Source organism: Loxodonta africana, chromosome 10, assembly GCF_030014295.1.
Source record: "Loxodonta africana isolate mLoxAfr1 chromosome 10, mLoxAfr1.hap2, whole genome shotgun sequence".
In the NCBI taxonomy this organism is placed as follows: Eukaryota; Metazoa; Chordata; class Mammalia; order Proboscidea; family Elephantidae; genus Loxodonta; species Loxodonta africana.
In genome coordinates this window covers 36,084,485-36,111,860 of record NC_087351.1, presented here as the reverse complement: position 1 = coordinate 36,111,860, position 27,376 = coordinate 36,084,485, and the positions used below count along the sequence as shown (strand labels likewise).

Sequence of the window (27,376 nt, the reverse complement as noted above, 5' to 3'; positions counted from 1 at the left end):
TTTTGTGCATGAAGTTGCTTATCACAACATTATTTATAATTGCCAAAATTTGAAAACAATCTAGAAACAAATCACAGCACATCTACAAAATGGAGAATTATGTAGTAAGTAGGTTAAAAGGATTTTTAGGAACTTTATAGAAAAATGAGAATCCTTGCAAATGTTTAACATGCTTGGCTACTAACCAAAATGTTGACAGTTGAGTCCTACTCAAAGGAGCCTTGGAAGAAAAGCCTGGCTATCTAATTCTAAAAAATCAGCTACTGAAGATCCTATGGAGCTGACATAAATGGGGTTGCCATGAGACAGAATTGACTCAAGAGCAACTAGTGACTGATATAGAAAAATGAGCAAAGGAACAAACAGGCAATTTAAAACATACCAAAAATACGTGGGTGAGAAAGCAAATTCCAATTTCTCATGGAATACAGACTTTCTGGAGTGATTGAGACTGGAGAGAACCCCTAAAACTACTATCCTGAGGTAATCTTTAAACCTTAAACTAAAAATAGCCCCTGTGGAGTCTCCCTTACATCAAAGGATATTTTAGCTTAATTAGTAAAGAATGTCTGCCTTGAACATTGTGCTCTTTTAAAGACTATCTAAATCAGACCAAATTAACATCAGTAACTCAAAAGATTAGACAGGATGCAGTGAGTTTATATTAATGAGGGACGACCAGTTCAGAAAAGGAGGGTGAGAATGGTTGCACAACTTGAAAAATGTAATCAATGCCACTGAATTATACACGTAGAAATTATTGAATTGGTGTATGTTCTGCTCTGTATTTTTTCAACAATAATAAAATACATTATTTAAAAATGTATATGACTGATAAACATAGGTATATTAAATATTTAGTTTAAAAATAAATTCAAATCACAACAGAAAACGTTATTGCATATCAGCTTGGCAATTAATAAAATGGCTGTTTATGTTTGTCAACACTTGCAGAATTTACACTAAAAATGGTGAATTTTATTTTATGTAAATTATCCTCAATTTAAAAAATGAGAAAAATAGTCCATATTGGTATGGGTGTAGGAAAACAGTTATATCTGATGCAGTGGTTAAGCACTTGGTTGTTAACCTAAGGGTCAGTGGTTTGACCCACCAGCCACTCAGCGGGAGGAAGATATGGCAGTCTGCTCCCGTAAAGATTATACCCTTGGAAACCCTGTGGGGCAGTTCTACTCTGTCTTACAAGGTTGCTATGAGTCAGAATCAACTCGATGGCAGTGGTTTTTTTGGGGCGGTGGGGTGGTTATTGTGAGCTTCCTGGAAAGCAATTTTTCACTGTGAACAAAAGATTTAAATTTGCTTATTTTTGATCCAGCAATCCTACTTCAAGAGTTTAATTTGTCCTAGGTAATTTAGACATTTACAATACTGTTTATATTAACAACAAAAACAAAAGTTACAAACAACTTTGAGTTCCACCAATGGATGATGGATTAAGTAAGTAATGTTTTCATTTTAAATTTAACATCCTAATATAACAATAGTAATAAAAACCAGCAGCAACTCTTACAGTTCTGATGTAGATGAATATGTCCTGACAGAGAGGAATGCCATACCTCATATTGTTAAATATAAACAGTTTCAGAGGCTTATGTTTAGCATAATTCTTTTTTAATTAAAAAAAATGTAGATTTTGGGGAACATCTAGGTCAATTGACCTAACAAAGTTTATTAAGAAAATTTTCTGCATCCCACTTTGGTGAGTGACGTCTTGGGTCTTAAAAGCTTGCAATCAGCCACCTAAGATACATCAATTGGTCTCAACACACTTGGAGCAAAGGAGAATGAAGAATACCAAAGACACAAGGAAAATATTAGCCCAAGAGACAAAAAGGTCACATAAACCAGAGACTCCATCAGCCTGAGTCCAGAAGAACTAGATGGTGCCTGGCTACCACCAATGACCGCCCTGACAGAGAACATTACAGCAAGTCCCTGAAGGAGTGGGAGGAAAGTGTGGAACAGAACTCAAACTCACATAAAAATACCAGACTTAATGGTTTGACTGAGACTGGAGGGACCCCGAAGCCATGGCCCCCAGGCTCTGTGTTAACCCAGAACTAAAACCATTCCTGAAGCCCGCTATGCAGACAAAGATTAGACAGGAGTGTAAAACATAAAATAATACATGTTAAGAGTGTGCTTCTTAGTTCGAGCAGAAATGAGGCCAAATGGGTGGCTCCTCTCAGAAGGCAGGGTAAGAAAGCAGGAAGGAACAGGAGCTGTTTAGACGGACACAGGAAACCAGGGGGGAACGGGGGAGTGTGCTGTTACATTGTAGGGGCTGCAACTAGTGTCACATGACAATATGTGCATAAAATTTTGTATGTGAGGTTAACCTGAACTGTAAACTTTCACCTAGAGTACAATAAAAGAATAAATTTAAAAAAGTTAGATACAGTTAAGCCTGTGAGAGCCAGAATGGAAGGACTGCCTTGCTTTTCCAGGTCTCGCAGGTTTTCCACCTTTTAGAGGGTGCCGTCTTACCACTTTTCTATCACTCTCTGTTAGTGAAAAATATTAAAGTTTTCCTTCTCTTACAGTTCTCTGCCTTACACAGGTTCCAGCTTTCACAGGTTTTATGGTGTTTGCATGGGTAAAAAATGTATTAGATCATATTTCAAAATATTAAAGATGATTATCAAAGAGTGGTGGGAAATCAGGTAATTTTAATTGTTTTCTCTTTGCTTAAATTATTTTTTTCAATTTTCCAATCATTTTATTAATTACTTGCATGCTAAATTTTTATAAGTAGAAAAGGGAAACTACAGTGATATTAACTAATAAATTTTTAAGAACATGAAGGCAATGTTTAAGTTACAAGGTTAAATGAAAATCAAAGGAAATTGCTTTCCATATACAGTATGATCACAAGTATTTAAAACACACTGCTTTTAAAGGTTAAAGTCTTTGTCCGTGGAGGTAGTCAAATGAGTGACGTTTTTCCTTTCTATTTTCCAGATTTTCTTATTGAACATATATTACCACTATAATCAGAAAGGTTATAGTTAAGTCACTGATCAACTTAAGGCTTTGGGTAGGCTGGTGAGTCGCACCCAATTCCATGAACTCAGAAAGGGAACAAGCTGGTTTACCCAGGGAAGATCGATTTACTAAATTGCTGATACCATGGGACATTTTTAAAATGTCTACTACTGAGAAAGCTAAGCTGTAAAAAGTAGAGATCTGTGGTTGATAAGGAAGTTTAGACTAGAATTATGTATTTTGGTATATAATATTTCTAATAGAAAAATTGTATAATATAGAAAATGAAAACTTAAGTCACCAAAGTGGAACCACATAGAGGTAACTACTTAGTTGTTCTTTTAACGGACTTGGACTTGTGCTATTTAGAAACAACCACCTTTCACTTTCATTACAGTGAGATCATCAGCATAGTTTAGCAAATGTTTTCTATGGGCCTATTATATGCTTGTTTTTAGTTGCCATCAAGTCAGTTCCTAGTCATGGCAACTCCACATGTTACAGAGTAAAAAACAACAGCGACAACATTATATGCTAGGATTACTTTACCATAAGTGTGAATCTTTGGACAGAGGACAGAGAATACTAAAAGGACAATTATTAGTCTGTGGGTGTCAGGTGCACTTTCCCACTTCTAAAGGTATCAGCAATTTAGTAAACTGACCTTCACTGTGTAAAACAGCCCTTTCCCATTCTGAGTTCATGGAATTGAGTGTGACCCACCCCAGCCTATCCACAGTCTTGAGTCAATCAATGGATTCAACTTCTGGGGCATAGGTCAATAAAAGTCAGGTGCAGGATTTTGTTAAAAACATGAAGAAAGATGGCCTTTTTCACTCTGAAATAAATAATGGACATCAAAAAATCCCCTAGGAAGCAAGCTATGATGACAAATGGGTTGCTACATGGGTTTAGTAGATGGTGTTCATGCTTTGTGTGTCTCTCTACCATGGCCCTCACCATACTTTGCTCAGGTCACTGATGTTTCTGTCTCCTCCACAAGATAGTGAGCTTTCTAAAGGAAGGAGATACATCTCCAATATTCTTGGTTCTGGCACAGAGAAGGGCCTAAATACACATCTGCTGTGGAAATTATCCTGATGGACTTAGCAGTATGGAAATGAAGGCATTGGTAGTCCTGTCACTGGGGACACTGTTTCTGGGACTCTAGTACCTCTACTGGACGATGCCACATCCTGCAGTCCCCACTTGGTACACTTGGGCTCTGCTCTGAGTCATCAGCTGTAGGTACTGATGTGGTGACTGTCTGAAATTCCCTCAAGCACCCAAAGAACAAAAGCAGGCAGAGGTTATGGGAATAGGTGTGAATGACAGGTTTTGTAAAAAGCCTTCTATGATGAAACACCACAAAACCAGAGGTGACCACGAGATCACTGAGCCCACCTCCACTTCCTTCCTCTCCTGGGGGCTAAAAGCAAGCCAGGAGGGAGAACCAGCAGCTCTGACCTGGTCAGTTTTCCTGGGAAGATGCAGCTGCTCATGCTCCTATTAGCTTTTCTTCTGGCCCCTGGGGGAGAGACAGGTGAGTGACCATCCCCACCCTCTGAGGTCCAGCCCCATCCCACCATGGGCACTGATCTCCTGTTCCTTCTGCACATTCCTGATCCATCCATTTGCCAGGAACATTCTTAATCCCACCTTCAGTCCCACCCCAGGTCCCCAGTATGGTGCTGGATAAGCAATCAGGAGAAAGAGCAGGGAAGAAGTCTGTTCTTAAAGAGTCAGGGATACTATTTCTTCCCCAGTCCCTACCTTTGTCACCTGGAAAATGGGACTTTCCTAGAAGTGCATGACAATAGATGGGAAACTGGAAAGGAGAAATAACAAATTTCCCTTCAGAGGGCAGAGTAGGCCTGGCTTCTGTATTTGGGATGAGACAAGTACTCCCCTCACCCTTCTGCCAGGGAGAGAAGCCCAGAACTTGGCTGACCCTGCAACTGGTGGGACCACTGTTCCCATGACACTGTTTACTTTGCTCAGCCCCAAGACCCCTCAGTCCAGTTTTCCAACTCTGAATTTCTTTTTTTTTCTAAATTTTTACACTCTTTTTTTTTAAAATTGTACTTTAGATGAAGGTTTACAGAACAAACTAGCTTCTCTTTAAACAGTTAGTACATATATTGTTTATGACATTGGTTAACAACCCCATGACATATTAGTACTCTCCCTTCTCGACCTTAGTTTCCCTTTCCTGTCCCCTCCTACCTTCTAGTCCTTCCCCCTGGGCTGATGTGCCCCTTTAGTCTCATTTTGTCCTATGGGTCTGTCTACTCTTTGGCTAAAAGGTGAACCTCCAAAGTGACTTCATTACTGAGCAAAAAGGGTGTTCCGGAGCCATACTTTCGGGGTTTCTCCAGTCTGCCAGGCCAGTATGTCTGATTTTTTTTTTTTTTTTTGAGTTAGAATTTTGTTCTACATTTTCCTCTAGCTCTGTCTGGGACCCTCTATTGTGATCCCTGTCTGAGAAGTCAGTGGTGGTAACCAGGCACTATCTAGTTGTACTGGGCTCAATCTGGTGGAGGCCATGGTAGCTGTGGTCCATTAGTCCTTTGGACTAATCTTTCCCTTGTGTCTTTAGTTTTCTTCATTTTCCCTTGCTCCTGAAGGGGTTACCCCAGTGAAATATCTTAGATGGCTGCTCACAGGGTTTTAAGACCTCAGATGCTACTCACCAAAGTAGAATGTAGAACATTTTCTTTATAAACTGTGTTATGCCAGTTGAGCTAGAAGTTCCCTGGGAACCTTGGTCCCCGTGGTCCTCAGTCCGGTAATTCAGTACCTAAAGGAGTTTGGATTTGTCCATGGAAGTTCCATAACCTTACCCTGAAAAAGTTGTGCTGGCTTCCCCAGTATTGTGTACTGCCTTACCCTTCACCAAAGTTACCACTGATCTATTGTCTATTTAGTGTTTTCCACCCCCGCCCCTCCCCAACGCTGCAATTCTTCCCAGGCTTCAGCAGCTCCCCTCTTTTCAAGAATGGGCCATGATCTTTGACAGACCCCCAACTTCTCTGCTTTCCAGAATCCCACCAGCACTACCCGCAGCAGCCCTCATCCAGTAATCGGAGGTCATTCTTTCACGCAGCCAGTGAATATTTACTGGGCAACCACTCTGTCAGGCTGTAGGAAATAGGATATAACACTAGATCCTTAAACTTATGTCCTGGCCATTAGAAAGCAGCGCTAGTTTAGCTATTACAGGACTCATAGTTGTCTTAGAAATTCACTTAAAACTAAGAAAGGTCAAGAGGGGAATTTTCTGGAATCTCTAGGACCTCGCTATCCTAAGACAGCTATGCTTGCCTCCGGTGATGTGCAGAAGAAGATTACAGACCAGGGACTACTCTTCCCTTTTTTTGGAGGAGGAGGCAAGGCCCCTCACCCCAGCCTGCCCCACCTCAGGCCATCCCAGGCTTGCAAATGCCCGTAATTCTGGAACCATCAAGCAGATGTCTGCTCAGGGGATTCAGTGGTGCACACAGCAGAAGAGACTTGTCCTTCAGGGGAGATCATCGGGGGACATGAGGCCAGGCCCCACTCCCACCCCTACATGGCATTTCTTCACATCTGGGAACAGACGCATAAAAAGATGTGTGGTGGTTTCCTGATCAGCGAGGACTTCGTGCTGACAGCTGCTCACTGCTGGGGAAGGTGAGAAGCAGCAAACAGCCCAGACTCACCTGGTAACACCCTACAGGGAACCCCACATTCTTCCCAAGGTGCTATCTGGGCTCCTCATAACCAAGGGGCCAGAGCTCTGAGATAGTGAGAAAGAGGGCAGCTAATTTTGTAAGGAGAGGAGCAGATCAGTGCCAGAAGCATTGCTGAAGAAATAGGGCCTACGCTGCCCAGCTGTGCCATATTTAGCTGGGAGTCAAAATGCAAACAAAATCAACTCTTTGTGGCTTTTTTGGGGCGGGGGTTGGGGCTAGGTAACTGATCCCTGAGAACCACTGGTGCAGTTACTAATGATTCTAGCACTCTACTTGGGCTGCAAGAAGCAGAGGGCACAGTGAGCTCAGACCCAGGCCTCCTGTCTCCTCCATTTTCCCTCAGCTACAGTCCTGCCCGGATCCTTCTATCACCTGTTCTTCCCAGCTTCTGGGCTACAGCTTCCATGACTTTCCCTGCCCTGCTCTGCTCTCTGTATCCTTTGCTGTCCAGTCAATTACAATTCAGTAGTGGCCCTATAGGACAGAGTAGAACTGTCCCAATAGGGCTGCCAAGGAATGGCTGGTGGATTCGAACTGCCGACCTTTTGGTTAGCATCCAGGACTCCCTACTCTCTGTGCAGGAAAATAAATGTCACCCTGGGGGCCCACAACATCAAGGAGCAGGAAAAGACCCAACAGCACATCCCTGTGAGAAAAGCCATCCGCCACCCAGACTATAATGAGAGGACTATTTCCAACGATATCATGCTACTACAGGTGAGGCACACACCTCTGCTACTCCTTGCTCCCCTGGGTCCAGGAAGTTTCTCCTCCCACCATGACCCCTGCCCTTCTTACCTTCCTACCCTGGCCTACTTGACTAGTTCCAGGGCCTTGGAGAAGGAGCAAGATGGTGCAACCTGTCAGAGTCTCCAGGCCCAGCAGGCTATTGCTGACTGGGACTTTCTTGTCTCTCCCCGTCAGCTGAAAACAAAGGCCCAACGGACGGCGGCTGTGCGCCCGATCCCCCTGCCCAGGAAAAAGGCCCAGGTGAGGCCAGGACAGGTGTGCAGTGTGGCTGGCTGGGGCAAGGTGGGCAGAACGAGCCAGTACCCAGCCACGCTGCAAGAGGTGGCACTGACTGTGCAAAAGGACCAGATGTGCAAGTCCAACTTCTCCAACTATTACAACAGTACGTCTGAAATGTGTGTGGGGGACCCGAAGAAGATGATGTCTTCCTTTCAGGTGGGTTTAGCATCTGCCTAGCCTAGTTTTGGGGAGAAGGATGTTCAGGGGAAGAGCTGGGACCTGGAGACCCAAGCAGTGGGGGACTCCTTCACCCACTAGGCTATGACCTTTTTTCCTGGGAAGAGAGAAGGACAGCAGCCAAGCTGGGGAGTCACTAGGGCCTCTGCTGGCCTACCAATGGTGAAGGATGAATTTATAACTCTCTGCCCCACTCCAAAGCTCTCTGGGTGGCACAGTTTGCACTCAGCTACTAACCTAGAGTTTGGCAGTTCAAACCATGCAGAGGTGTCATGTAAAGATTATAGCCAAGAAAAACCCTGTGGAGCAATTCTACTTTGTAATACATGGTGTGGCAATGAGTTGGAATCAACATGACAGGAACGATTTTTTTTTTGAGGGGGGTGGCTTTTGCCCCATGTCAGGGCACACATACTAGAAAATAGTGCTCCCTCCACATGGAGTAATTTAAAACAGGCAAAAACTCAAGAGCTGACACCCACCTTGGCTAATGGATCGTCCTCCATGATGGCTTCAGCTGCACTTGCCTGCCTCTGTTTCCATGAGAAGTAGTCTGGAACGAAAGGTCCCACAGGCCCTTATAGGGAGAGGATCCTGGACCTGGGGGAGGAAGGGAGACTGAAACCTTGGGTGAAACGAAGCCACAACAATATCCAGGGTTGGAGCTTGGCTGCTGAGGCTGCCCAGAGGCTGCCTGCCCTCTCTTCTTACACTGTGCATGGCAGCTTCTCCCAGAGTGTGGAGCTCGCCCGGGCAGCAGGATCAGGAGGAGACCAAGTTCAGTCCTCTCCTTCTCCATTTCCAGGGAGACTCTGGGGGTCCTCTTGTGTGCAAAAGTGTGGCCCAGGGCATTGTCTCCTATGGATTAAAGGAAGGGAAGCCTCCAGGGGTTTTCACCAAAGTCTCAAGTTTCCTGCCCTGGATAAAGGAAACCATGAAACGCCTCCAACTGCAGGAATCAGACTGAGCCCCTCTGTGACTGACCATCTTCTCTGGAGGGCCAGCACCTTAATAAATGTATCCTAGCTGAAAAGGAAGGGCTGATGTCTTGTTTTTTCATTGCCCTTCTTTCACAGGTACCTACTCTGGGCTAGGCAGGCCAAGGACATAATTCTGCTCTGTGTCCTGCTTCCCCTCTTCCCCACCACATCCACAAATCCCCATGCAAAGTAGCTACTCCGCTCCTTCTTGCCCACTCCTGTTTCTCCAGGGCCTGCCCTTCTACAGGGTTGATGCTGAGCACCCTCGGAAGGAAGCATAAATTTCTCTGGTCCTGAGCTTGGGTAAATTTCTTTCCTCCCTCGCCTGTGCTATGTGGCAGAGAGGAAGGGGATGCCTGATGAGTTCTGGAGGTCAAACAGGCATAGCCTGGGGTGCAGGGAAGAGCAAGAGTAGGACATTTCTCTCTCACATCCAGAAAAGCTGGCAGTTTTCGAGGGAAGGGTCCTTGAAAAGCTCCTCATTCGCCCTAAGCTTAATTTCCTTCCTTCTCTTCTCTGCCTTGCTTTGAGCTCAGTGCCCAACCCAGCCTCTAGCCTGCTGGCCACCCTTTCTCCTCCACCCCACTTCCTGCTGAGAGTTCCCAGAGTCCACCAACTCCTTTCCACTCCAGGTGACACTGATCTGAGCTGGCCCCTTCCTCATCTCCCCAACTAGGACATGCAGAGCCCTGTGCGGTTCCAGCAGGACCTCACCATTGGGCTAGCAGCCCAGCTCACACACTAACAAAGAAAGTCCTTGGAGGGGCTGGCACCAAGCAGGGCCCTAGGAAGACAGGACTTGTAGGGTCACTCTAGAACCATTGGCCTCAACTGTCACATGGGCAGGACAAACTCAACCTTCCATTCAGCTCAACATCAAACTCAGTGCCTCCCATAAGCTCCGGGTGCACTGGCCACCTGGTCACTAGGTAGCCTGAATTCCTTTTAGCCTGTCCCTTTTGATCACTACTGGCCTCTAGGCTGAAACTCTCTGGTGATAGCATGGGCTATGTCAGCCTTATGAATTAGAAAGTGCTCCTCTCTGCAGTAGTACAAGAAAGCACAGTTTTTACCACCAATTAACAAAAAAATACACATTGAGCACCTACTGAGTGCCAGACGTTGGAGTGAAAGTAACAGGTCTATCATTTGCAGCCAAATGAAACTGACTGTGTTGAGGACATTCACTGGAATTATCTACTGCCTCTCCCTTCCCCAGATGAGTCCGCATAGCCTAGATCAATGTGGGAAGTCCACAGGAATAAAAGTAACTTCCATTTTATCTTTCATTTCTGGTTACAGTTGACATGAATTATCACACGTGACCCAAGAGCAACAGTCTATGGATTTGGAAATGACTGTGGTTTCTAGACATGACGTTTCCAAACTGTGTTTACTGAAGCAACTTCACCTAGAGGAGAGGGCAGGCATGGATATAATTGTACAGATTCAAATTATAGGAAAAAAAAAATTATGTATTTGCCTGAAAGCATTAGAGTCTGATTCTAAACACCCATCCTATTGGACTGGTCAGCAACATAATTCCAGTCATTACTGCAAGCTATTGCCTATTCAGAATCAAATTAGAATCAGGGAGGCCTACATGGTCTGGAAAAGAGGAGAATACTTATCTTTAGGCCATCATGGTTGCTGGTATATCCAAAGTTTCCAAGAACTCCTTGACTTCTCAGTGCTAGAAGTTCTTGGCTTGGGAGCCAGACACAAAGTATGTGAAGTTTTGCTGAATATGAGTCTCCCTGTGTTTGAGGCTCCATTTGCCAGACACACCCAGCAGCCATCTCCTCTGCAGTCTTGCCACTAATATGGAGCACTGCCTGGGAGCTAAGTATAAGTTTCAGCCCTGAGTCAATGCCTCCCTGCTACCAACACCAGCAACATTGTGCTCATTTGTGACAAGAAGTAAATATGTTTCTCTGGGATCGTGTAACCCTAAAAGGGCATACCCTCCCACACCTTGTTGCCCACAAAGTATGCTGCAACGCAAACTCTTAATGATCTTGGACACTTTTAAAAGGAAAGAGCACTGGATGTCACACAGCTTCTGATTTGGGGATGAAAGATATTCTGTATCTAAGACATAAGAGGAGCCCTGGTGGTACAGTGGTTAAGAACTCGGCTGCTAAGAAAAAAGTCAGCAGTTCAAATCCACCAGCGGCTTCTTGGAAGCCCTGTGGAGTAGTTCTACCCTGTCCTACAGGATTGCAGTGAGTTGGAATTGACTGGATAGCAATGGGTTTCCAGGAGTATTTTAAGTTACATTTAAATAGGTTTTACACAATTTTGGTCAAGTTGTTCCTTGTTGTTATTGTAACAGATTTTCTTTTTAACATTTTCAAACTGGTTGTTGTTTGTATATGTGGAGAATATTAATTTTATTTTAATTTTTAAATAAAATTTTAAAAAGCTGTAAGTACAGTACAAGGAAAATTTTTTTCCCAAACTGTTTGAAATGATGCTCCATTTCTTCCTGAATACCTCACTGTTTAATTCCTAAAAACAAAGACACTGTCTTACATAAACACAGTACAATCATCAAACTTAGGAAGTTAGCATCAATGCCATCAATGTCATTACTACCACCTGATTTTCTGATAAACCTGGATCCCTTGAATTTTAGTATTTTTACTTATTTGATTAATCCCCCAGAGACTTATATAACAGATCTCCCACCACCAACATCCTCTTTCCTTTAAGTGGGTCCTCTTCATCCCGCATCCAGGCTCCGATATCCCATATTATGCAGTCCTTCCATGCTGATGCCTGCCTCACTCTACACAACCTTGGCAGGCTCTGAAATATTGCATCACACTTCCCTCTCTGTGGAGGCCCTTGTCACCCAACTTGAGCTTTAATACCAGGTGCTAGGCTAGATATTTGCGTGAATATCCTTGTTACCATACTTGGACTTCCACTCCTTGTGCTCGGTTTTTCACCTACAGGGCTGCCGTCCTCTCCTCACATGTATCCTGATACTCCATGCCAGGCTGCACAGGGCAGGTTGTCAGAGCCTCTGTGGGGTGAGGAGGATGCCCACATGTGAAGGGAGGCCTGGCATGGCCACCTTCCTCATCCTTATTAGGCTCTGCACCCTACTCTGAATCCCCTTGGCTCTCCACCTTCCCAGATTCTCTGTTGACGGTGTGCTTTGTTTCTTTAACTAAGGTGCTGTTGCTTTTAAAGAGAATTGGGAACCAAGATAATTATAACCAATGATATTTTCAAGTCTATGGCTCTGTTCTTTTTTTCCATTATGGGGACTTATCAGGATAATTTGTTTAGCAAATGCTATAGGTATATCAGAAATGTCGTTCTCTGAACAGTGGTCTGAGAATATTACTTTGGCTCTGTGGTATCCTTTTCCACCTCACATGGCACTGGAAATCCATTAAACAGAATACTTTTTGGAAGAACCAACCCTCTTCCATTCTCAGAGCAAAGAAGACCCCAGCCTATCCAAAGGCTCAGAACAAGGCTTAGACCTATCAATGGTTTCAACTCCCCTGACCAGCTCTATATACACCTATGGCCGTGTGGCAGATTACATCTTCCTAACAATTGCCGTGGTGTATCTCCCATTCCAAGGGCTTTTCTTACGAGATGACTTCAATAATCCCTCCACTGAGAGATGGGGTCTACCTTCCTTTCTTTTTAATCAGGGGGCAGTGGGCTTTTGATTGTTCCAAGCTATGGAGAATGGTAGAATGGACACTATATGACTTCAGAGGCTAGAATAAAAAAGTGGACAGAGCTTCTCCCTGGCTTGATTTTTGTGGGATGCTCACTGTAGGAAACCAACCACTATGTGGCGAAGACTGAACAATCCCATGCAGTGTGACAACATGGAGAGGCCCATGTGGAGAGCAACTGAGATCTCCACCAATAGCCAGAGTCAACTGCTGGACAAGCGAGTGACTGAGCCTTCAGATGATTCTAACCTCCAGCCTTCAAGCCTCTCCTGCTGACACCAACGGTAGCGGAGACAAGCTTCCCCACACTGAACCCTTCCCAAACTATACATCCATGGGCAAAACAAATACTACTGTTGTTTTAATTCACTAGGTTCTTTAGTAACTAGAACAATCGCATCCTCATCATGACTTTCACAATATTCTGTCCATCTCTCAACCATGCCTTCACTGTACACTCTTAATTACTGATGTCCCTGTCTCCTCCACCAGAGGAAACCTCATCTTCACTGTCCCTGAATCTGACACAGAAAGGGTCCCACTACACAAATCATCCTGTTGGTCTTGCAACATCTCTAACGCCTTGGTTTCCTGTTTTCTGTTGGTGTAGTTATTACTGAGTCAAGAGCTATGACTGGCTATTTGGTGACGGATAAGTTCTTACTCAACTTGGGCCAGAAGACTCAGTCAGAGAGTGGTGGGAGATATCCAGAGATGGCCTTGTATGGTAAAGCAGCCCCATACACCACAGGAAAACACGGAGTATTAAAAGATAATGAGGAGGAAGTGCCAGCAGCTCTGACCTGAGAAACCATCCTGGGAATATGTGGCTACTCCTGCTACTGTTGGCTCTTCTTCTGCCCTCCAGGAATGAGGCAGGTGAGTGACAATCCCTACCCTAAGAGGCATAGCCCCACCTCACATTGGCATAGCCCTCTTGTTACACTCATGCATCCTGGCCCTGATCCATCCCCAGGAACTTTCTGAACTCCAGGTCCAATCTCATACAAAGACCAAAAAAATTGAAGCTAGATGGATGTCAGTAGGGATGGCAGGTCAGAAGGCTGTTTTCCATAAGGGTCAATGGTACTACCCCATCCTCAGGCCCTAACCTTGTCATCTGGAAAGTAAGTTCCTTTATAAAGGCATCCGGAAGAAGGTTGAAAGCTGGGAATGAGAAATAATTTAATTCCCCAGGAAAGGGCAACTCAGAAAAGGGGGATGTTTTCTATAATCAATGTAAGACTCACCAACTTTCTAACTCAATATCTTAAAATCTACACTCGGACTCTGCCCTCTTCTACAAGCTTTATCATTCAGTGCTGCCCGGGAAAGAAGACCAGGACCCAGCTGATCACAGAGTTAGTGAAATCTTGGTCCCCTTAACACTTATTTTTGCCTTGGCTCAGCCTCAAGTCCTTCCCCTGGCAATTTTTCAGTCACAGATGGGTACAATGGCTTTGACAGGCCACCTATTATGTATCAGGCCCTGGCAGATAAAAATCATCTTGAGCTCAGGATCAGAATATTACAAACTGGCAGCAATTCTGTGGGGCTTGGGGAAAAAAGAGGGGCCAGAGGACCCAGGGAACTTCAGGTAGAGGATTTTCCAGTATCCACTAGGACTTAACTGCTTGTTTCAAACACAATTCCTGCCCATCAACATACATGTGTGAAGCAAAAAATGAACAAGGACTGTCCTTCTCATTGTTAGAGGGGGAATCTGAGTCCTGTGGGTCACTGAAAGCCAGAAATGCTGCACAAAAAGCCCCACAGATCCACTTCTTGGTTGCTGATGGCTACTGTAGCCCCTGTTATATCCACCCTAATCCAACTCCTTCTTTCCTTTACCCCAGTCTCCCCATTTCATTCTTTCTGTAACCATAAGACAGATATACACCCTGGGCTCGATGAGCATAGCAGACAGAGTAGAATTTTTATTTCAGGGGAGATCATTGGGGGCCATGAAGCCAAGCCTCACTCTCGTCCCTACATGGCGTTTCTTCGGATCCAGACTCCAGAGACAAAAACATGTGGGGGCTTCCTTGTGCAGAAAGACTTTGTGATGACAGCAGCTCACTGCTGGGGAAAGTGAGTATCAGTGCATGGATCCCCATCCTTCTCTAGACACCTTATGTGGAATCCACTCCTCAAGGATTGCAGACCTGGGTCACTTAGTAACACAAAGGGGCTCTTCCAAGGAGCCACCTGAAAGCAGGGATGAGAGAAATAAAACAGGACAGGTAAGTTCTGGGGAGAGAGAGACAGGTAAATGCAAGTGGCCTGATGAGCAGAGAAGGAACAAGCTGACCAAAGGCAGCATGGGAGGAGATCAAGGTTGTACCCTGGGGCCCAGAGTGCAAATCTGAGAAAATCACAGTTTTGCATGGAGATAGCCAAACCCTGTGCATGACTGAGTGCCCCACATCTGTTTCAAGAACTGCTATCCATCTTGGGCTGCCAAGAAGCAGAGGACACAGAGTCACCCAGCCCGTAGGGCCTCCAACCACTGAACTCCCTCAGGTGCAGTCTTGCCCTGTCCCAGCGGTCCTCTGCTCTTCCCAGCTCCCAGGTTGTAGCTCTTGTCACTCCCCACCTTTCCCCCAACTCTGTTCTCTGTGCAGCTCAATAAATGTCATCCTGGGAGCCCACAACATCAAAGAGAAGGAAAAGACCCAACAGCACATCCCCGTGAGAAGAGCCATCCCCTACAAAACCTACAATAACAAGAATTATTCCAATGACATCATGTTACTGCAGGTATGGCACAGGGTTCCACTGGCTCTTGTATATGTATTTTAACCCAGGGATTTTTGCATCACCATGACTGCTTCCCTTTCCTGTTTCCCAATATGACCTCTTCATTTGTCCCAGAGCCATGAAAGGAAGAAGTGTGGCTCCATGACTGTATTTAGAATTCCTTCCCTCTCCCCTCCAGCTGAAGAGAAAAGCCCACTTGAGTACGGTGGTGAGCATCCTCAGGCTACCCCAGAAGACAGTGTGGGTGAACCCAGGGCAGGTGTGTAGTGTGGCTGGCTGGGGGCGCATCAAAGTGAACAAGACCACAGTCAAACTGCATGAGGTAGAGCTTGAAGTCCAAAAGGATGAAAAATGCATCTCTCATTACAAAAACCTTTACAACAGTGCCACCCAGATTTGTGTGGGGGACCCGAAAAAGAGCAAATCTTCTTTTAAGGTAGGATCACCAGCATCTTCATGCCCAGCCTTGGGTACAAGGGAGCTTTGAAGATTTGTAGCAATAGGAACAGGTTACATACCCAGGTGCTCAGCCTTTCCACCAACCCAATCTCTGGGCCTTTCTCCCTGGAGGAAATAGGAAGTGGACTCTCCCATAGCCACTTTGTGGCCGAAGTGTTTCTGGGAGAGGAGGGGAGGCCAGGGAAGGAATTGGTTGACTGGGGAGAATTGTCAGGGACTGAGGGAGGTCCAGAGGCAGGTCCTGCTCCCGCTCTCACACACACAGGCCCAGGACAGAGACCACCCATCCTAGGATGATGGGAGGACAGGACCAGGAGGAGATCCAACACAATCCTTTCTCCCCTTCTTTCACAGGGGGATTCTGGGGGTCCCCTCATATGTAACAATGTGGCCCAGGGCATCGTCTCCTTTGGAAATAGAGAGGGGAAACCTCCACGCGTCTACACCAGGATCTCGAGCTATCTAAGCTGGATAAAAAAAACAATGAGAGACTTCAAACTGCAGGGAACAGACTAAGGTGCCTCTAGGGTTGGTCTGTCCATCTTCTCTGGAGCAGAGCTACATGGGATGGGAGAAAAGAGAAAGAGGGACAGGGAAGTGGTGTGGGGGCTGACAGGGCCTTAATAAACTTCATCTCTAGAGTAACATAATTGATTCTTTATTCATTGAACAGCATGCAATAGGTGACAACTGTGTGTCCATCAGCCATCTGTTCACATTTATATACTTTCCCCTTCAGCATACCCCTTCCCACCTCTAGAATAAAAAAAGTAATGCTGTGTTAATACCCAGCTCCTCTCAAATGCACCTTCCCAGGGCCTGGTCTCCCTGCCAGGCTGAGTCTAAGCTCCTCCAGTAAAAGGCAGACACTGCCTCTGGAAAAGATGGCCCTCTCTAGACAAACCTCTTATCTTGATCATATCGCCTCTTACCTCATTCCACCCTGCACACCTCTGTCCTACCCATCTCCCAGTACCAGCTGACAAAAAAGGAAAAGTATCCAGATTTGAAAAGGGGATCACCTTAAAGGACCCAGGTAGAGGGCCACTTCCCTACGCTATGGGCAGGGAAACAGGTGAAGGCATTTAGAAAGGTATAGCTCTCTCAGTGTGAGGCATTGGTGCTTCAGTAGTAGAACTCTTACCTTTCATGCAGGAGACTTTTGTTTGACTTCCAGCAAAAGCACAGCCACCACCCATCTGTAGACCACCACCCATCTGTAAAGGGAGGCTTGCATGTTGCTATGATGCTGAACAGATGCCAACAGAGCCTCTGGACTAAGACATACTGGAAGAAAGGCCTGGCAATCTACTCCTAAAAATCAGCCAATGAAAACTTTATGGATCGCAATGGTCTGATCAGCAGCTGATCCTGGGGATGGCAACTAATCGTAGGGTTGCCATGAGCCAAGGCTGACACGGCAGCTAACAATAACAATAACACCCTATGCAGGGCTGCCTCCCCACATATGAACAGCTGGCAGATTGAAAGCTGAAATTTCTTAGAAGCTGAAAGTTCCAGGAAGGCCCTTCAGTACCCTTAGGCCCCGCTGAGGTGTCTGTCTCAGCCCTGTCTTGGGCCCAAAACCCAGTGCAGGCTCTGGTCTCCAGGCGGCCCATCCTCCTGTAGCCCTGAGTGACCAGCAAGGTACTCTTTCATCTTGGTCTGGGCCAGCCTCTCCTTCACCTCCCACAATTCAGACTCCCAGAGTCCTGTGAGGTCCCAGCAGGCATTCTTCTCTGTGCTATTCCTCTCAGGTAGATTTGGGCTGCAAGCCCATCTTCTGCTTTGTCCATGGGGGACAGGAAAGGCAAGATGTGTTCCCAGATCTCAAGGCTATACTTTTCACCTGGGCAAGGTATGTCAGCCCTTCTCATCCAGACAATGCCCTTCTTGGGCTCTGAGTCCAGCAACTGATAGGTCCTTTAGCAGCCTGAGCCCCCTGGGCTATAACAACTTCTTAAGTAAGACAGGCCTTTTCTTTGTAGCTGGATTAGAAAGCACCATTTTTTCCATCAATCGGTACATCGATACTCACCGGGCAACTACTATGCACAAGGCACTGGGGATACAGCAAAACCTCACCGTCATCACAGAATTGATATAGCTTCATCTGATTTACCCACATCCCTTTCCTGGGGTAAGTTGCTAGGCCTGAGTCTGGGTTTAAACTCCACAAGAATGAAAATCATATTGTTTTGAAAATAAGACTATGCATTTAAATTGTATTTATGTTACATGCTAGAGTTTTTATGTGCATGATCACATTAGGCCTGAAAACTGTTGATTATGGGGTTTAGAATGATTTAGAGATTTTCTAATCCTGTTCAGGCTCAGGGAAGCTACCATCTAAGAGAGAGGGTGGAAGGCGGTATGGATGCGCAACTTGAACAGGCCTGCCATTATTATATTTTCATGCAATGGATATGACCCTCGGAACACAAACTCAGATATTAAAAACTTACCACGTTTTCCCTAAATATAACTGGGTCAGACTCTAAGCCTGGACTGGTTTGAAATTGAATTCCAGTCATTACTGAGGCCTGCCCAAAGTAGTACCTGAAAAATGGAGGAAAGTCCTGGATTTTTCAGGCCATTATGCTCAATTTCTCACTAGACCGCCCTGGGCCCTACCAACCTCACCAGGCATAACCAGAGACACAGGCCCTCAGAGGCCTGTCCACAGTGTGGGCACTGCTACAGAGCTAAGCATGGGCTTCAGGGATGAGTTAACACTTCCCTCTCACTGCCCCAGCACATACATCCCATTATACTTCTTTAACATTGGAGAAGTATTTCTCTCTGTGATCCTGTTATCCTCAAAGAGCTTCCTTTTCATCTCTTTATCCTTAAAAGTGCTCTAAAGCATAATCCCTTGAACATTTAACCAATAAAAGAAAAGGACCTGGCATCATACAGCTTCTGGTTCTGATCCTAAAAATAAATTGATGAGGCATAAAAATAATAACATGGTTTTCAGCATGAAAAAAAGAATATGCAGAGAGTAAAAGGTTAAAATTATGCATTTCAAAAGGTGACAAACTTAATACCTACATTTTTGGCTTAGATGTTGCCTTTATTTAGAGGAATGTATTATGTGGCTAAAAAGTTTGAAAAAAAGTGTTGTAGGCCTACATCCTCCTTTAGTGAAAGAGAAAACTGAAGCCCAGAAAGGAGGAACGCCCACCGTATGTCACAGGGCCAGTTACCATTGTGCCAGGGCTGGAGTTCAGACTTCCCAACAGCCAAGACAACTAAAAGAGTTGGACACCTACAAGGTCATTGACATTGATCCCATGATGACTTTCCAGCCTTCCATCCAAAGGGCTTTCTAGCCTCTGCTCAGACAACTCCTGGAGAGGAAGCTTCCAGGCTCACCATCACCCACTTTCTGGCAACTCTGCTTTTCATGAGCTGATGTCTGCTTCCACCATTTCCAAGAGTTCAATGATGAAAAGTTTGCAGTTTGTCAAGGTTCCACTCTCCCTAACCATATATGACCTTGGGTAAGCTACTTGATGTGTCTGAGCCTGGTTTCTCATCTGTAAGATGACAAGTTGTTAATGACACCATCAAGAATTATGGGGAAAAAATAAGGTGACATGTAAAACACCTTGCATATCCTTTGAACAGAGTAACATGTATACAGCCCTGTTGCTCAATATCCTGGAAAGAGATCATTTTTGTGGTATTTATTATGAAAATTTAAATCACACTTAGAAGTTAAAAGACGAGTACAATGAACATGTGTTTGCCCACCACTCTGATTCAACAATTGTACTATTGTCGTAGTATGTGTGTATATATATCATATATATACACACACACTCTGTATGCATAAATGTACATTATATGGCTGTATATATACATGTATATGTATACATATACATGTATGCATATATGTATATACACTTTATATGTGTATGTTTATATATATGCATACACACACACAAAATTGTATACTCCAAAGATTGTTTTGAATCAAACCCTCTGCTGAGATCATCTAGAAAAGTTGAAATTCTGTATATACTTTTTGAGGTACTGTATTTTATCACCAAACATAAAACATTATAAGCATTTCCCAATGCTATTTTTTAAGTATATATTACTAAACATGATTTATTGTTTTATTCATATGTATTAAAAATTAAGCAAACTAACTAAATAAATAAATGAAATGACCAGTAACAATCTACCATTAAAATTTTGGTGTGTTTTTCAGATTTTTCCCATGAAAAGAAACCCTGGTGGCATATTGGTTAAGTTCTATGGCTGCTAACCAAAAGGTTGGCAGTTTGTATCCACCAGGCACTCCTTGGAAACTCTATGGGGCAGTTCTACCCTGTCTTATCGGGTTGCTATAGTTGAAATAGGTTCTATGGCAACAGACTTGATTTGGTTTTTATTCCTATGAAAATAATATTTTTACAATTAAAATGGAATTCTGCTATATAAAAGATAGCAAACTTATTTTTTAGCTAATATTATATAAGAAACATTATTCCCCATCAGGGAATTTTTCACTTATGGGATTTTTAAAATAAATGTAAGTATTAGAATGGTTTTAGGTTTACCAAGAAAAAAAAAATTGTGAACACAATTCAAAGAGAGTTCCCATACATACCACACCCAGTTTCCCCAGGTACGTATTTTTAATTTTATTTATTGTTGTTGTTGAGAATGTACACAGTAAAGCATACACCAACAATTTCTACATATCCAATTCAGTGACATTGATTATATTCTTTGAGTTGTGTAGCCATTCTCACACTCGTTTTCTGAGTTGTTCCTTCCCCATTAACATAAACTCACTTGCTCCCTAAGGTTCCTATTTAAGCTTTCAAGTTGCTCTTGTCAATTTGATCCCATATAGATAGTTCTTAAAAGAGCATAATGCTCAAGGCAGACATTTTTTACTACTTAAACTAAGCTATTGTTTGGTTTTAAGAAGACTTTAGAGGATAATTTTGGTTCAAAGTTTAAAGGTTATCTTAGGGAAATATTTCAGGGGTTCATCCAGTCTTAATAGCTCCAGAAAGCCTGGAGTCCATGAGGATTTGAAATTCTGTTCTGCATTTTTCACCTTTTGATCAGGATTTCTTTGTAGAATCTGTGATCATTAAGGTTGTGTGTCAACTTCGCTGCACTATAATTCTCAGTGGTTTGGCAGTTATGTTGTAGTTTGGAGGTCATATGATGATATGATCACTTCTATGATTAGATTCAATATAATGTGATCACCCCCATGTTGGAATCTGCTGTGAGTAGCCAATCAGTTGAAAGGAAGTTTTCTTGGGGGTGTGGCCTGCATCAAATATAAGTGGACTTTCTGGCAAAGCTCGAGGACTTTTGCTCACTCTGGATACTACAGCTGGCTCCTGTTTGTCTGACCTCTAGTTCTTGGGACTTGAACTAGCAGCTTACTTGCCATCTTGCCTGTCGATCTTGGGATTCATTGGTCTTTGCAGCCTGTAAGCAAGAGCCCTGCTGTCTGACCTGCTGATCTTGGGTTTGCCAGTCCCTGTGGCTACCTGATAATCAGGAGAAGCACTAAACACATTATTAAGCCAATGAACTGGGATGTCCCATGAAACCATGACCCTAAACCTCCAAATCAAGGAACCAAATCCCATCAAGTGTTTTGTACATAAGCAACCTCAGCAGCTACTCTTTTTTTTGTCATTGTTGTAAATATACCTATCACACAACTTTTGCCAATTCAACTTTTTACAGGTGTACAACTTCTTAACACAAATTACAATAATTGGCTGTGCAACCCTACCCTTAATCGGTAACATACTTCCATCACTGTTAGCCACCCCCTCTTACCCTCTCCCTCTCACACTTGGTAATCTCTAATAAACTTTAATCTCTATACATTTGCCTTTTCTTGTCTTTTTATATAAGTAAGGCCATATAATACTTGTACATTTTGTTTGTGACTGACTTATTTCACTCAGCATAACGTCTACAAGCTCCATACATACTGTAGCATTATCAAGACTTTGTTTCTCCTACTGGCTGAGTAGTATTCCATTGTATGTATGTACCACATTTTGTTTGTCCATTCATCTGTTGATGGGGATTTAGTTTGTTTCCACCTTTCAGCTATTGCGAGTAGTGCTGCAATGAACACTGGTGTACAAGTCTTTGTCTGAGTCTCCGTTTTCAAGTCTTTGGGGTATGTACCAAGGAATGGAATTTCTGGGTAATATGGTAGTTCTATTTTTAGCTTTTTGAGGAACTGCCACACTGTTTTCCACAAGGGCTCTATCATTTTGCATTCCCATCAGCAACAGATAAGGGTTTGAATTTCCCCACATCTTCACCAACATTTGTTATTTTCTGATTTTTTTATTATTATCTTAACCATCCTAGCAGAAGTGTAATGTTATCTCATTGTGGTTTGGATTTGCGTCTCTGATGGATAATGACATGAGCATCTTTTCATGTGTTTGGTGGCCATTTGAATGTGCTCTTTGGTGAAATGTTTATCCAAGTCCTTTGCTCAGGATACCACATTACATCTGGTCTTCTGTCTCCTTAGGTTCCTCTTGGCTGTGACAGTTTCTTAGACTATCCTTGTTTCTACTGACCTTGACAGTTTTGAAGAATACTCGTCAGGTATTTTGTAAATTGTCCCTCTATTGGGATTTGTCTGATGTTTTTCTTATCGTTTGACTGGAGTTATGGGTTTTAGGGAGGAAGGCCCCAAATGGGTAAAGCGCCATTTTCATCATGTTACATCAGGCATATATACTATCAATATGGCTTATTACTGTTGATGTTGACCTTGATCACCTGACTGAGGTGGTGCTTATCAAGTTTCTCTGCTGCAAAGTTTTTCATTTTATTTTTTATTTCTCTCTTTCCAAACTGTACACTGCTGTGCTCTGTGACAAAGACTGCATTACACAAATTCTTTTCTCCACCAGTTCCCTGCTGGGCCAAGCCACTGAGAGGCACAGGTGAATGAGGGCACCCACCCTACCTTCCCACCCCCACCCCAATGGCTCCAGCCCACCCGGCATGTCACCAATTCTGCCCTGTGACTGCACGCTCTGGTAACACTGCCTACTCCCTTCATCCCTCCTGCTAGGGGTGACTGCGCCTCCCTGCTGGGTTGTTTCACTTTTACTTTTTGGCGCGGTGAATAATGAATCCTGGAATTTTGTTCAAAATTGTGGAATAAGGGAAGTAGAAACTTTTTAGTTCAATCACCAAGAGATGTAGGCTTCTGTGGTTCCAGCAACTGTGGAACTGCCACAGCCTCAGCAGCCTCCACCTTCTTCTTTATTCTTGCTTTCTGTTTGCAGCTTAGCAGCAATGGGTACAAATGTGGTAGCAGCACTGTTCTCACCTAATCTAAGCCAGAGAACTTCAACAAACCACCTTGTATGATGACACCCAACCAAACCGGAGGAGCACAAGCCTGTGTGTGGAGTCTGAGGTTACTGAGCCTGCCCCTCTTTGTTGCCCTCCAGATATTTTATGTCGAGGAGGAGGAAGACACCAGCAGCTCTAATCTGGGCGGCCTTCCTGGGAAGATGCAGCTGCTTCTGCTCCTGCTGGCCTTTCTCCTGCCCCGTGGAGCTGGAGCAGGTGAGTGACCCTCCCCATCCCAGGATCCTGAGACCATCTGATGAAATCCCCTGTACTCCTGGCCCTTCTGCTCAGTGCTCATCAGGAATTTCCCTCAGTCTGACCAATGAACTTTCTGAACAGCAGCTTTCATCCTAAGCCCAAACTAACCAGCCTGATGCTGGATAGACACTTGGCAAGCATGGCAAGAAGAAAGGTTTCGTAGGTATTAGCCTCTCCTCAGCTTTTCCTTAGCATTGGTAAAGTGGGCTCTTCTTAGAAAGGCATTTGGCAGAGGATATTAAGATAAGTAATTAAAATCCCTTACTCCATCCCAGGAAAAGGCAGCTCAGACACACAGGGCTGCAGTAAAAAAAAGCCAAACCAAACCCGTTGCGGTCGAGTTGATTTCTGCTCATAGCGACCCTATAGGACAGAGTAGAAATGACCCATATGGTTTCCAAGGAGTGCCTGGTGGATTTGGACCGCCAACCTTTTGGTTAGCAGCCATGTGGCTCTTAGCCACTGTGGCACCAGTGTTTCCAGGGCTGTAGTAGTAGGTGTTAAACTATTTCTCCCTTCTTCAGTTGAGTTGTTCACTCTTGCCCAGGAAAGAAGGTCAGCTTACAATTGATTTCAGGAGCACAACTGATCTCAAAGATCTCATATTGCCTGGACTCCTTTGCAACCAACTTTCAGTCAGCTTCTCTACCTCCCCTGCCTTCCCAGCCCTTGGCCACTCCACTGTCTTTGCAGCCCACTCCCCCAACATCCCCTTGGCCTTGAATCCTACCAGCACCACACATACCAAACCTCATCCAAAGGCTAATTGGGAACCATTCATGCATGCAGCCAAAAATAGATTTACTGACCAGCTAGGATGTGTTAGGCCCTATGGGACATGAGAAGTTTTGAAAATCCAACTCTATAAACTCATGGATAGGTTACCAGAAAATGGCACCAACTTGGACATTAGCAGAGGCTCAGAGGTATCAGGAAACTCACTAAAAAGAAGGAATTGGGGAACTCCTATTCAGGATTTTCTGAGGCTCCGCTATCTTGAAGACAGGCCCTGTCCCCTCCACTCATGTGCCTAAATTAGGAAGTAGACAACAAGTCTTGTCCCCTTTCTAAGAGGGGCCATCTGAAGCTTGAGAGTGAGGAAAGGTCACTCTGCCAGTAAGGAGTGCTGCTTGTAGAACCCAGGAGGACTCATCCCAGCGTCTGCAGAACACTGTCAACCTCGTTGTCAGTCACCATGTAGGAAGCCTACACTCCTCACCACAGCCACCCCCAGTCACCCTATCTTCCAGGCTTTTCTTTCAGGGGAGATCATCGGGGGCCAGGAAGCCAAACCCCACTCTCGCCCCTACATGGTGTTTCTACGGTTTCTGCAACAGGGGCGCCAGAAGAGGTGCGGTGGTGTCCTGGTGCGAGAGGACTTTGTCCTGACGGCGGCTCACTGCTGTGGGAGGTGAGGAGCAGCAACCATCCCATACCTCCCGAGACCCCAGCAGGGACCTCTTTCCCCAGAACGGTAGCTCAGGGGAGCTTCTCAGGCTCTGTGTAACACAGGCCCAAGATATCTCATCAGAGGAACCATCTGAGAGCAGGACCAGGTAACGAAAGGGTGAGAAATATGACAGGTTAAGTTTTGGGGTCAGAGAGTCAGAGGTTGGGACAAGTGGAACAGGTCAGAGAGGGACCACACTGGCCAAATAAGGCAGAGAGTAGAGGTTGAAAGCATGTACTAGAGTGAGCTATTTCCTGATATTGCCTGAGGGTGAAAGAGAGTTCCAGGAACACATACCCTCAATGCTGTTGAGAAGCAGAGGGCACGGCGAGCTCAGGCCCAGGGACTCCCATCCCCTCCGTTTTCCCTCCGCAGCAGTCCTGCCCTGCCCCGGCTGTCCCCTGCTCTTCCCAGCTCCCAGCTACAGCTTCTGTGAGACGCCCCACTCTGCTTTCTGTGCAGCTCCATAAATGTCATCTTGGGGGCTCACAACATCAAGGAGCAGGAAAAGACCCAGCAGCACATTGCTGTGAGAAGAGTCATCCGCCACCCAGACTATAATAAGAGCACTCTTTCCAACGATATCATGCTGCTACAGGTGAGGCACACATCTCTGCTGCTCCTTGCACTCCGGGTCCAGGGAGTTTCTCCTCCCACCATGACCCCTGCCCTTCTTACCTTCCTACCCTGGCCTACTTGACTAGTCCCAGGGCCTTGGAGAAGCAGCAAGACAGTGCAGCCTCTCAGAGCCTCCAGGCCCAGCAGGCTATTGCTGACTGGGACTTTCTCGTCTCTCTTCATCAGCTGGAGACAAAGGCCCAAAGGACTGCAGCTGTGCGCCCACTCCAACTGCCTGGGAAAGGGTCTCAGGTAAAGTCAGGGCAGGTGTGCAGTGTGGCCGGCTGGGGCCAAGTCTCGGTGGGCACTTCAACCACCACACTGCACGAGGTGTCACTGATTGTGCAGGAGGACCAGAAGTGTGAGTCCCTCTTCCCCAACTATTACAGCAGAGCCACCGAGATATGTGTGGGGGACCAAAAGGAGAAGAAGACCGGTTTCAAGGTCAGTTTCCAACATCTACCTAGATAGGCTCCAGGGAGACAGAACTTGGTGGAGGTCTGGGGTGTGGGAGAGGCCATGTTGTCATTCCCTCAGCCTGAGAGCATAAACAGGCTAGTGCCTCCAAGTATCCAGCCTCTAGTCTTTCTTCCTCTGGGTGGACCAGGGGTGAGGGTGAAGGTGCAGGATAGGGGAGGGTATCGATCATCCCCAGCCCCTTTATCATCAGAGTATTCCTGAGGATTTGAGAGAAAGGCTTGGGCTGGGCCAAGCTGGGGAGGATAGACATGGCCAGGCCGGAACACTGGAACTAAGGGAAGGTTCAGTTTCATACACTTGGCCCCCTATCACCCCGACCCCTGCCTTCTTGGAAAGCACAGGGCCAGGACGGCAGGGATTGCAGGACCAGAACAAGGCCCAGCTCAGCCCTTCCCTTCTCTATCCACAGGGTGATTCCGGGGCCCCCCTTGTGTGTAAGAACATGGCCCAGGGTATTTTCTCCTCTGCACGCGAAAGTGGAACACCTCCAGGAGTCTTCACGAAGGTCTCACACTTCCTGCCTTGGATCAAGAGAACGATGAAGCGCTCTAAAAGCAGGCACCAGACTGAGCTTCCTCTGTGACTAATCATCTTTTCTGGGGCTGTGGCAAGAATTCCATAGGGGTGGGGAACTCGGGCCATAATAAATGGATCTCTAGAACAAAAATTATTTATGTATTCATTGAACCACTTTCAATATGCAACAACCCTACTCCAGGCAGCCCTTCACTCTAAATTCTTTGAGTTTTGCTTCCTCATCTCTAAACTTTATGCTGCATAGCTTCTCATCAACTTCTCAACTACACCTCTCTTCTGTTGAACCCTCTGCCAGAGTTGAGTCTGAACTCCATTACAAAAGTACAATGGTTTCTCCCCCAAAATGAACCTCTCTGGTCTTTAAGAACTTCCCTTTAGCAACTTACTCTAAGCCAACCGCCTTCACCAATCCTCAACAATTTAGCAGAGAGCAAAGTAAGGCAGTGGGAGGAGGATAACTCAAGGGACCCATGATCCATGGGCACTCAGTTTCTTGTTTCCAGGCCTCTGGGGACAGGCTTCTTCCACAACCAGGACAGTCCGTAGTTCAGGAGGTTGAGCTGTTCCCATGATGCTCCTCAGCCTCACCCAGGGCCTTTTTCCCTGCCCTGCCTGGACTCAGCACCGAGCTCACCCCACCTCCTTTCTCCCTGGCTCATCTTCACAAACCAGTCCCTATTTTCCATCTGAGTATCCCTGGTCACCAGCCCCCTTCCCTTCCAGTCCACCCTGTTTTGAGCCAGCACCTCTGTCATCCCAAAGCCTGATGTGGATTCTCCTCTCTTGCTTATCTCA

The 27,376-nt window shown here is 45.2% G+C and overlaps 2 protein-coding genes across 8 annotated transcripts; both read left to right on the top strand.

Moving 5' to 3' along the window:
• The first annotated feature begins 4,399 nt into the window (after positions 1-4,399).
• On the top strand, positions 4,400-13,353 carry LOC100655496 (granzyme B-like). Of its 4 annotated transcripts, none has more exons than XM_023540122.2 (5): positions 4,400-4,549; positions 6,531-6,678; positions 7,322-7,457; positions 7,665-7,925; positions 13,244-13,353. In XM_023540122.2, the coding sequence occupies exons 1-5, from the start codon at positions 4,495-4,497 to the stop codon at positions 13,265-13,267; spliced, it is 624 nt and encodes a 207-aa protein (XP_023395890.2). In that variant the 5' UTR covers positions 4,400-4,494; the 3' UTR covers positions 13,268-13,353. The 4 variants fall into 4 exon arrangements, with proteins under 4 accessions (XP_023395890.2, XP_003421067.2, XP_064148429.1 ...); XM_003421019.3 differs by lacking the exon at positions 13,244-13,353 and adding an exon at positions 8,752-9,135 and having other exon boundaries at positions 4,401-4,549; XM_064292359.1 differs by lacking the exon at positions 13,244-13,353 and adding an exon at positions 10,229-11,536 and having other exon boundaries at positions 4,402-4,549.
• LOC100654928 (granzyme H-like) lies at positions 13,344-26,728 on the top strand. Of its 4 annotated transcripts, none has more exons than XM_023540120.2 (9): positions 13,363-13,512; positions 14,580-14,724; positions 15,258-15,393; positions 23,337-23,454; positions 24,760-24,907; positions 25,409-25,544; positions 25,751-25,816; positions 25,954-26,008; positions 26,454-26,566. In XM_023540120.2, exons 1-9 carry the CDS (start codon positions 13,458-13,460, stop codon positions 26,456-26,458), a joined length of 864 nt encoding a protein of 287 aa, XP_023395888.2. In that variant the 5' UTR covers positions 13,363-13,457; the 3' UTR covers positions 26,459-26,566. The 4 variants fall into 4 exon arrangements, with proteins under 4 accessions (XP_003421066.2, XP_023395888.2, XP_023395886.2 ...); XM_023540118.2 differs by having other exon boundaries at positions 13,373-13,512; positions 25,913-26,008; positions 26,454-26,728; XM_023540119.2 differs by lacking the exons at positions 13,363-13,512; positions 14,580-14,724 and having other exon boundaries at positions 15,267-15,393; positions 24,747-24,907; positions 25,751-26,008; positions 26,454-26,728.
• The last annotated feature ends 648 nt before the right edge of the window (positions 26,729-27,376 follow it).

Excerpts from the sequence above, each read along its gene's own strand:
- LOC100655496 (XM_003421019.3), top strand. The coding sequence starts at position 4,495 with ATGCAGCTGCTCATGCTCCTATTAGCTTTTCTTCTGGCCCCTGGGGGA. Across the intron at positions 4,550-6,530 it reads GGCCCCTGGGGGAGAGACAG|GGGAGATCATCGGGGGACAT; the intron begins GTGAGTGACCAT and ends CTTGTCCTTCAG. Across the intron at positions 6,679-7,321 it reads GCTGCTCACTGCTGGGGAAG|GAAAATAAATGTCACCCTGG; the intron begins GTGAGAAGCAGC and ends CTCTCTGTGCAG.
- LOC100654928 (XM_023540118.2), top strand. The coding sequence starts at position 13,458 with ATGTGGCTACTCCTGCTACTGTTGGCTCTTCTTCTGCCCTCCAGGAAT. Across the intron at positions 24,908-25,408 it reads GCGGCTCACTGCTGTGGGAG|CTCCATAAATGTCATCTTGG; the intron begins GTGAGGAGCAGC and ends CTTTCTGTGCAG. Across the intron at positions 25,817-25,912 it reads TGCCTGGGAAAGGGTCTCAG|GAGGACCAGAAGTGTGAGTC; the intron begins GTAAAGTCAGGG and ends CTGATTGTGCAG.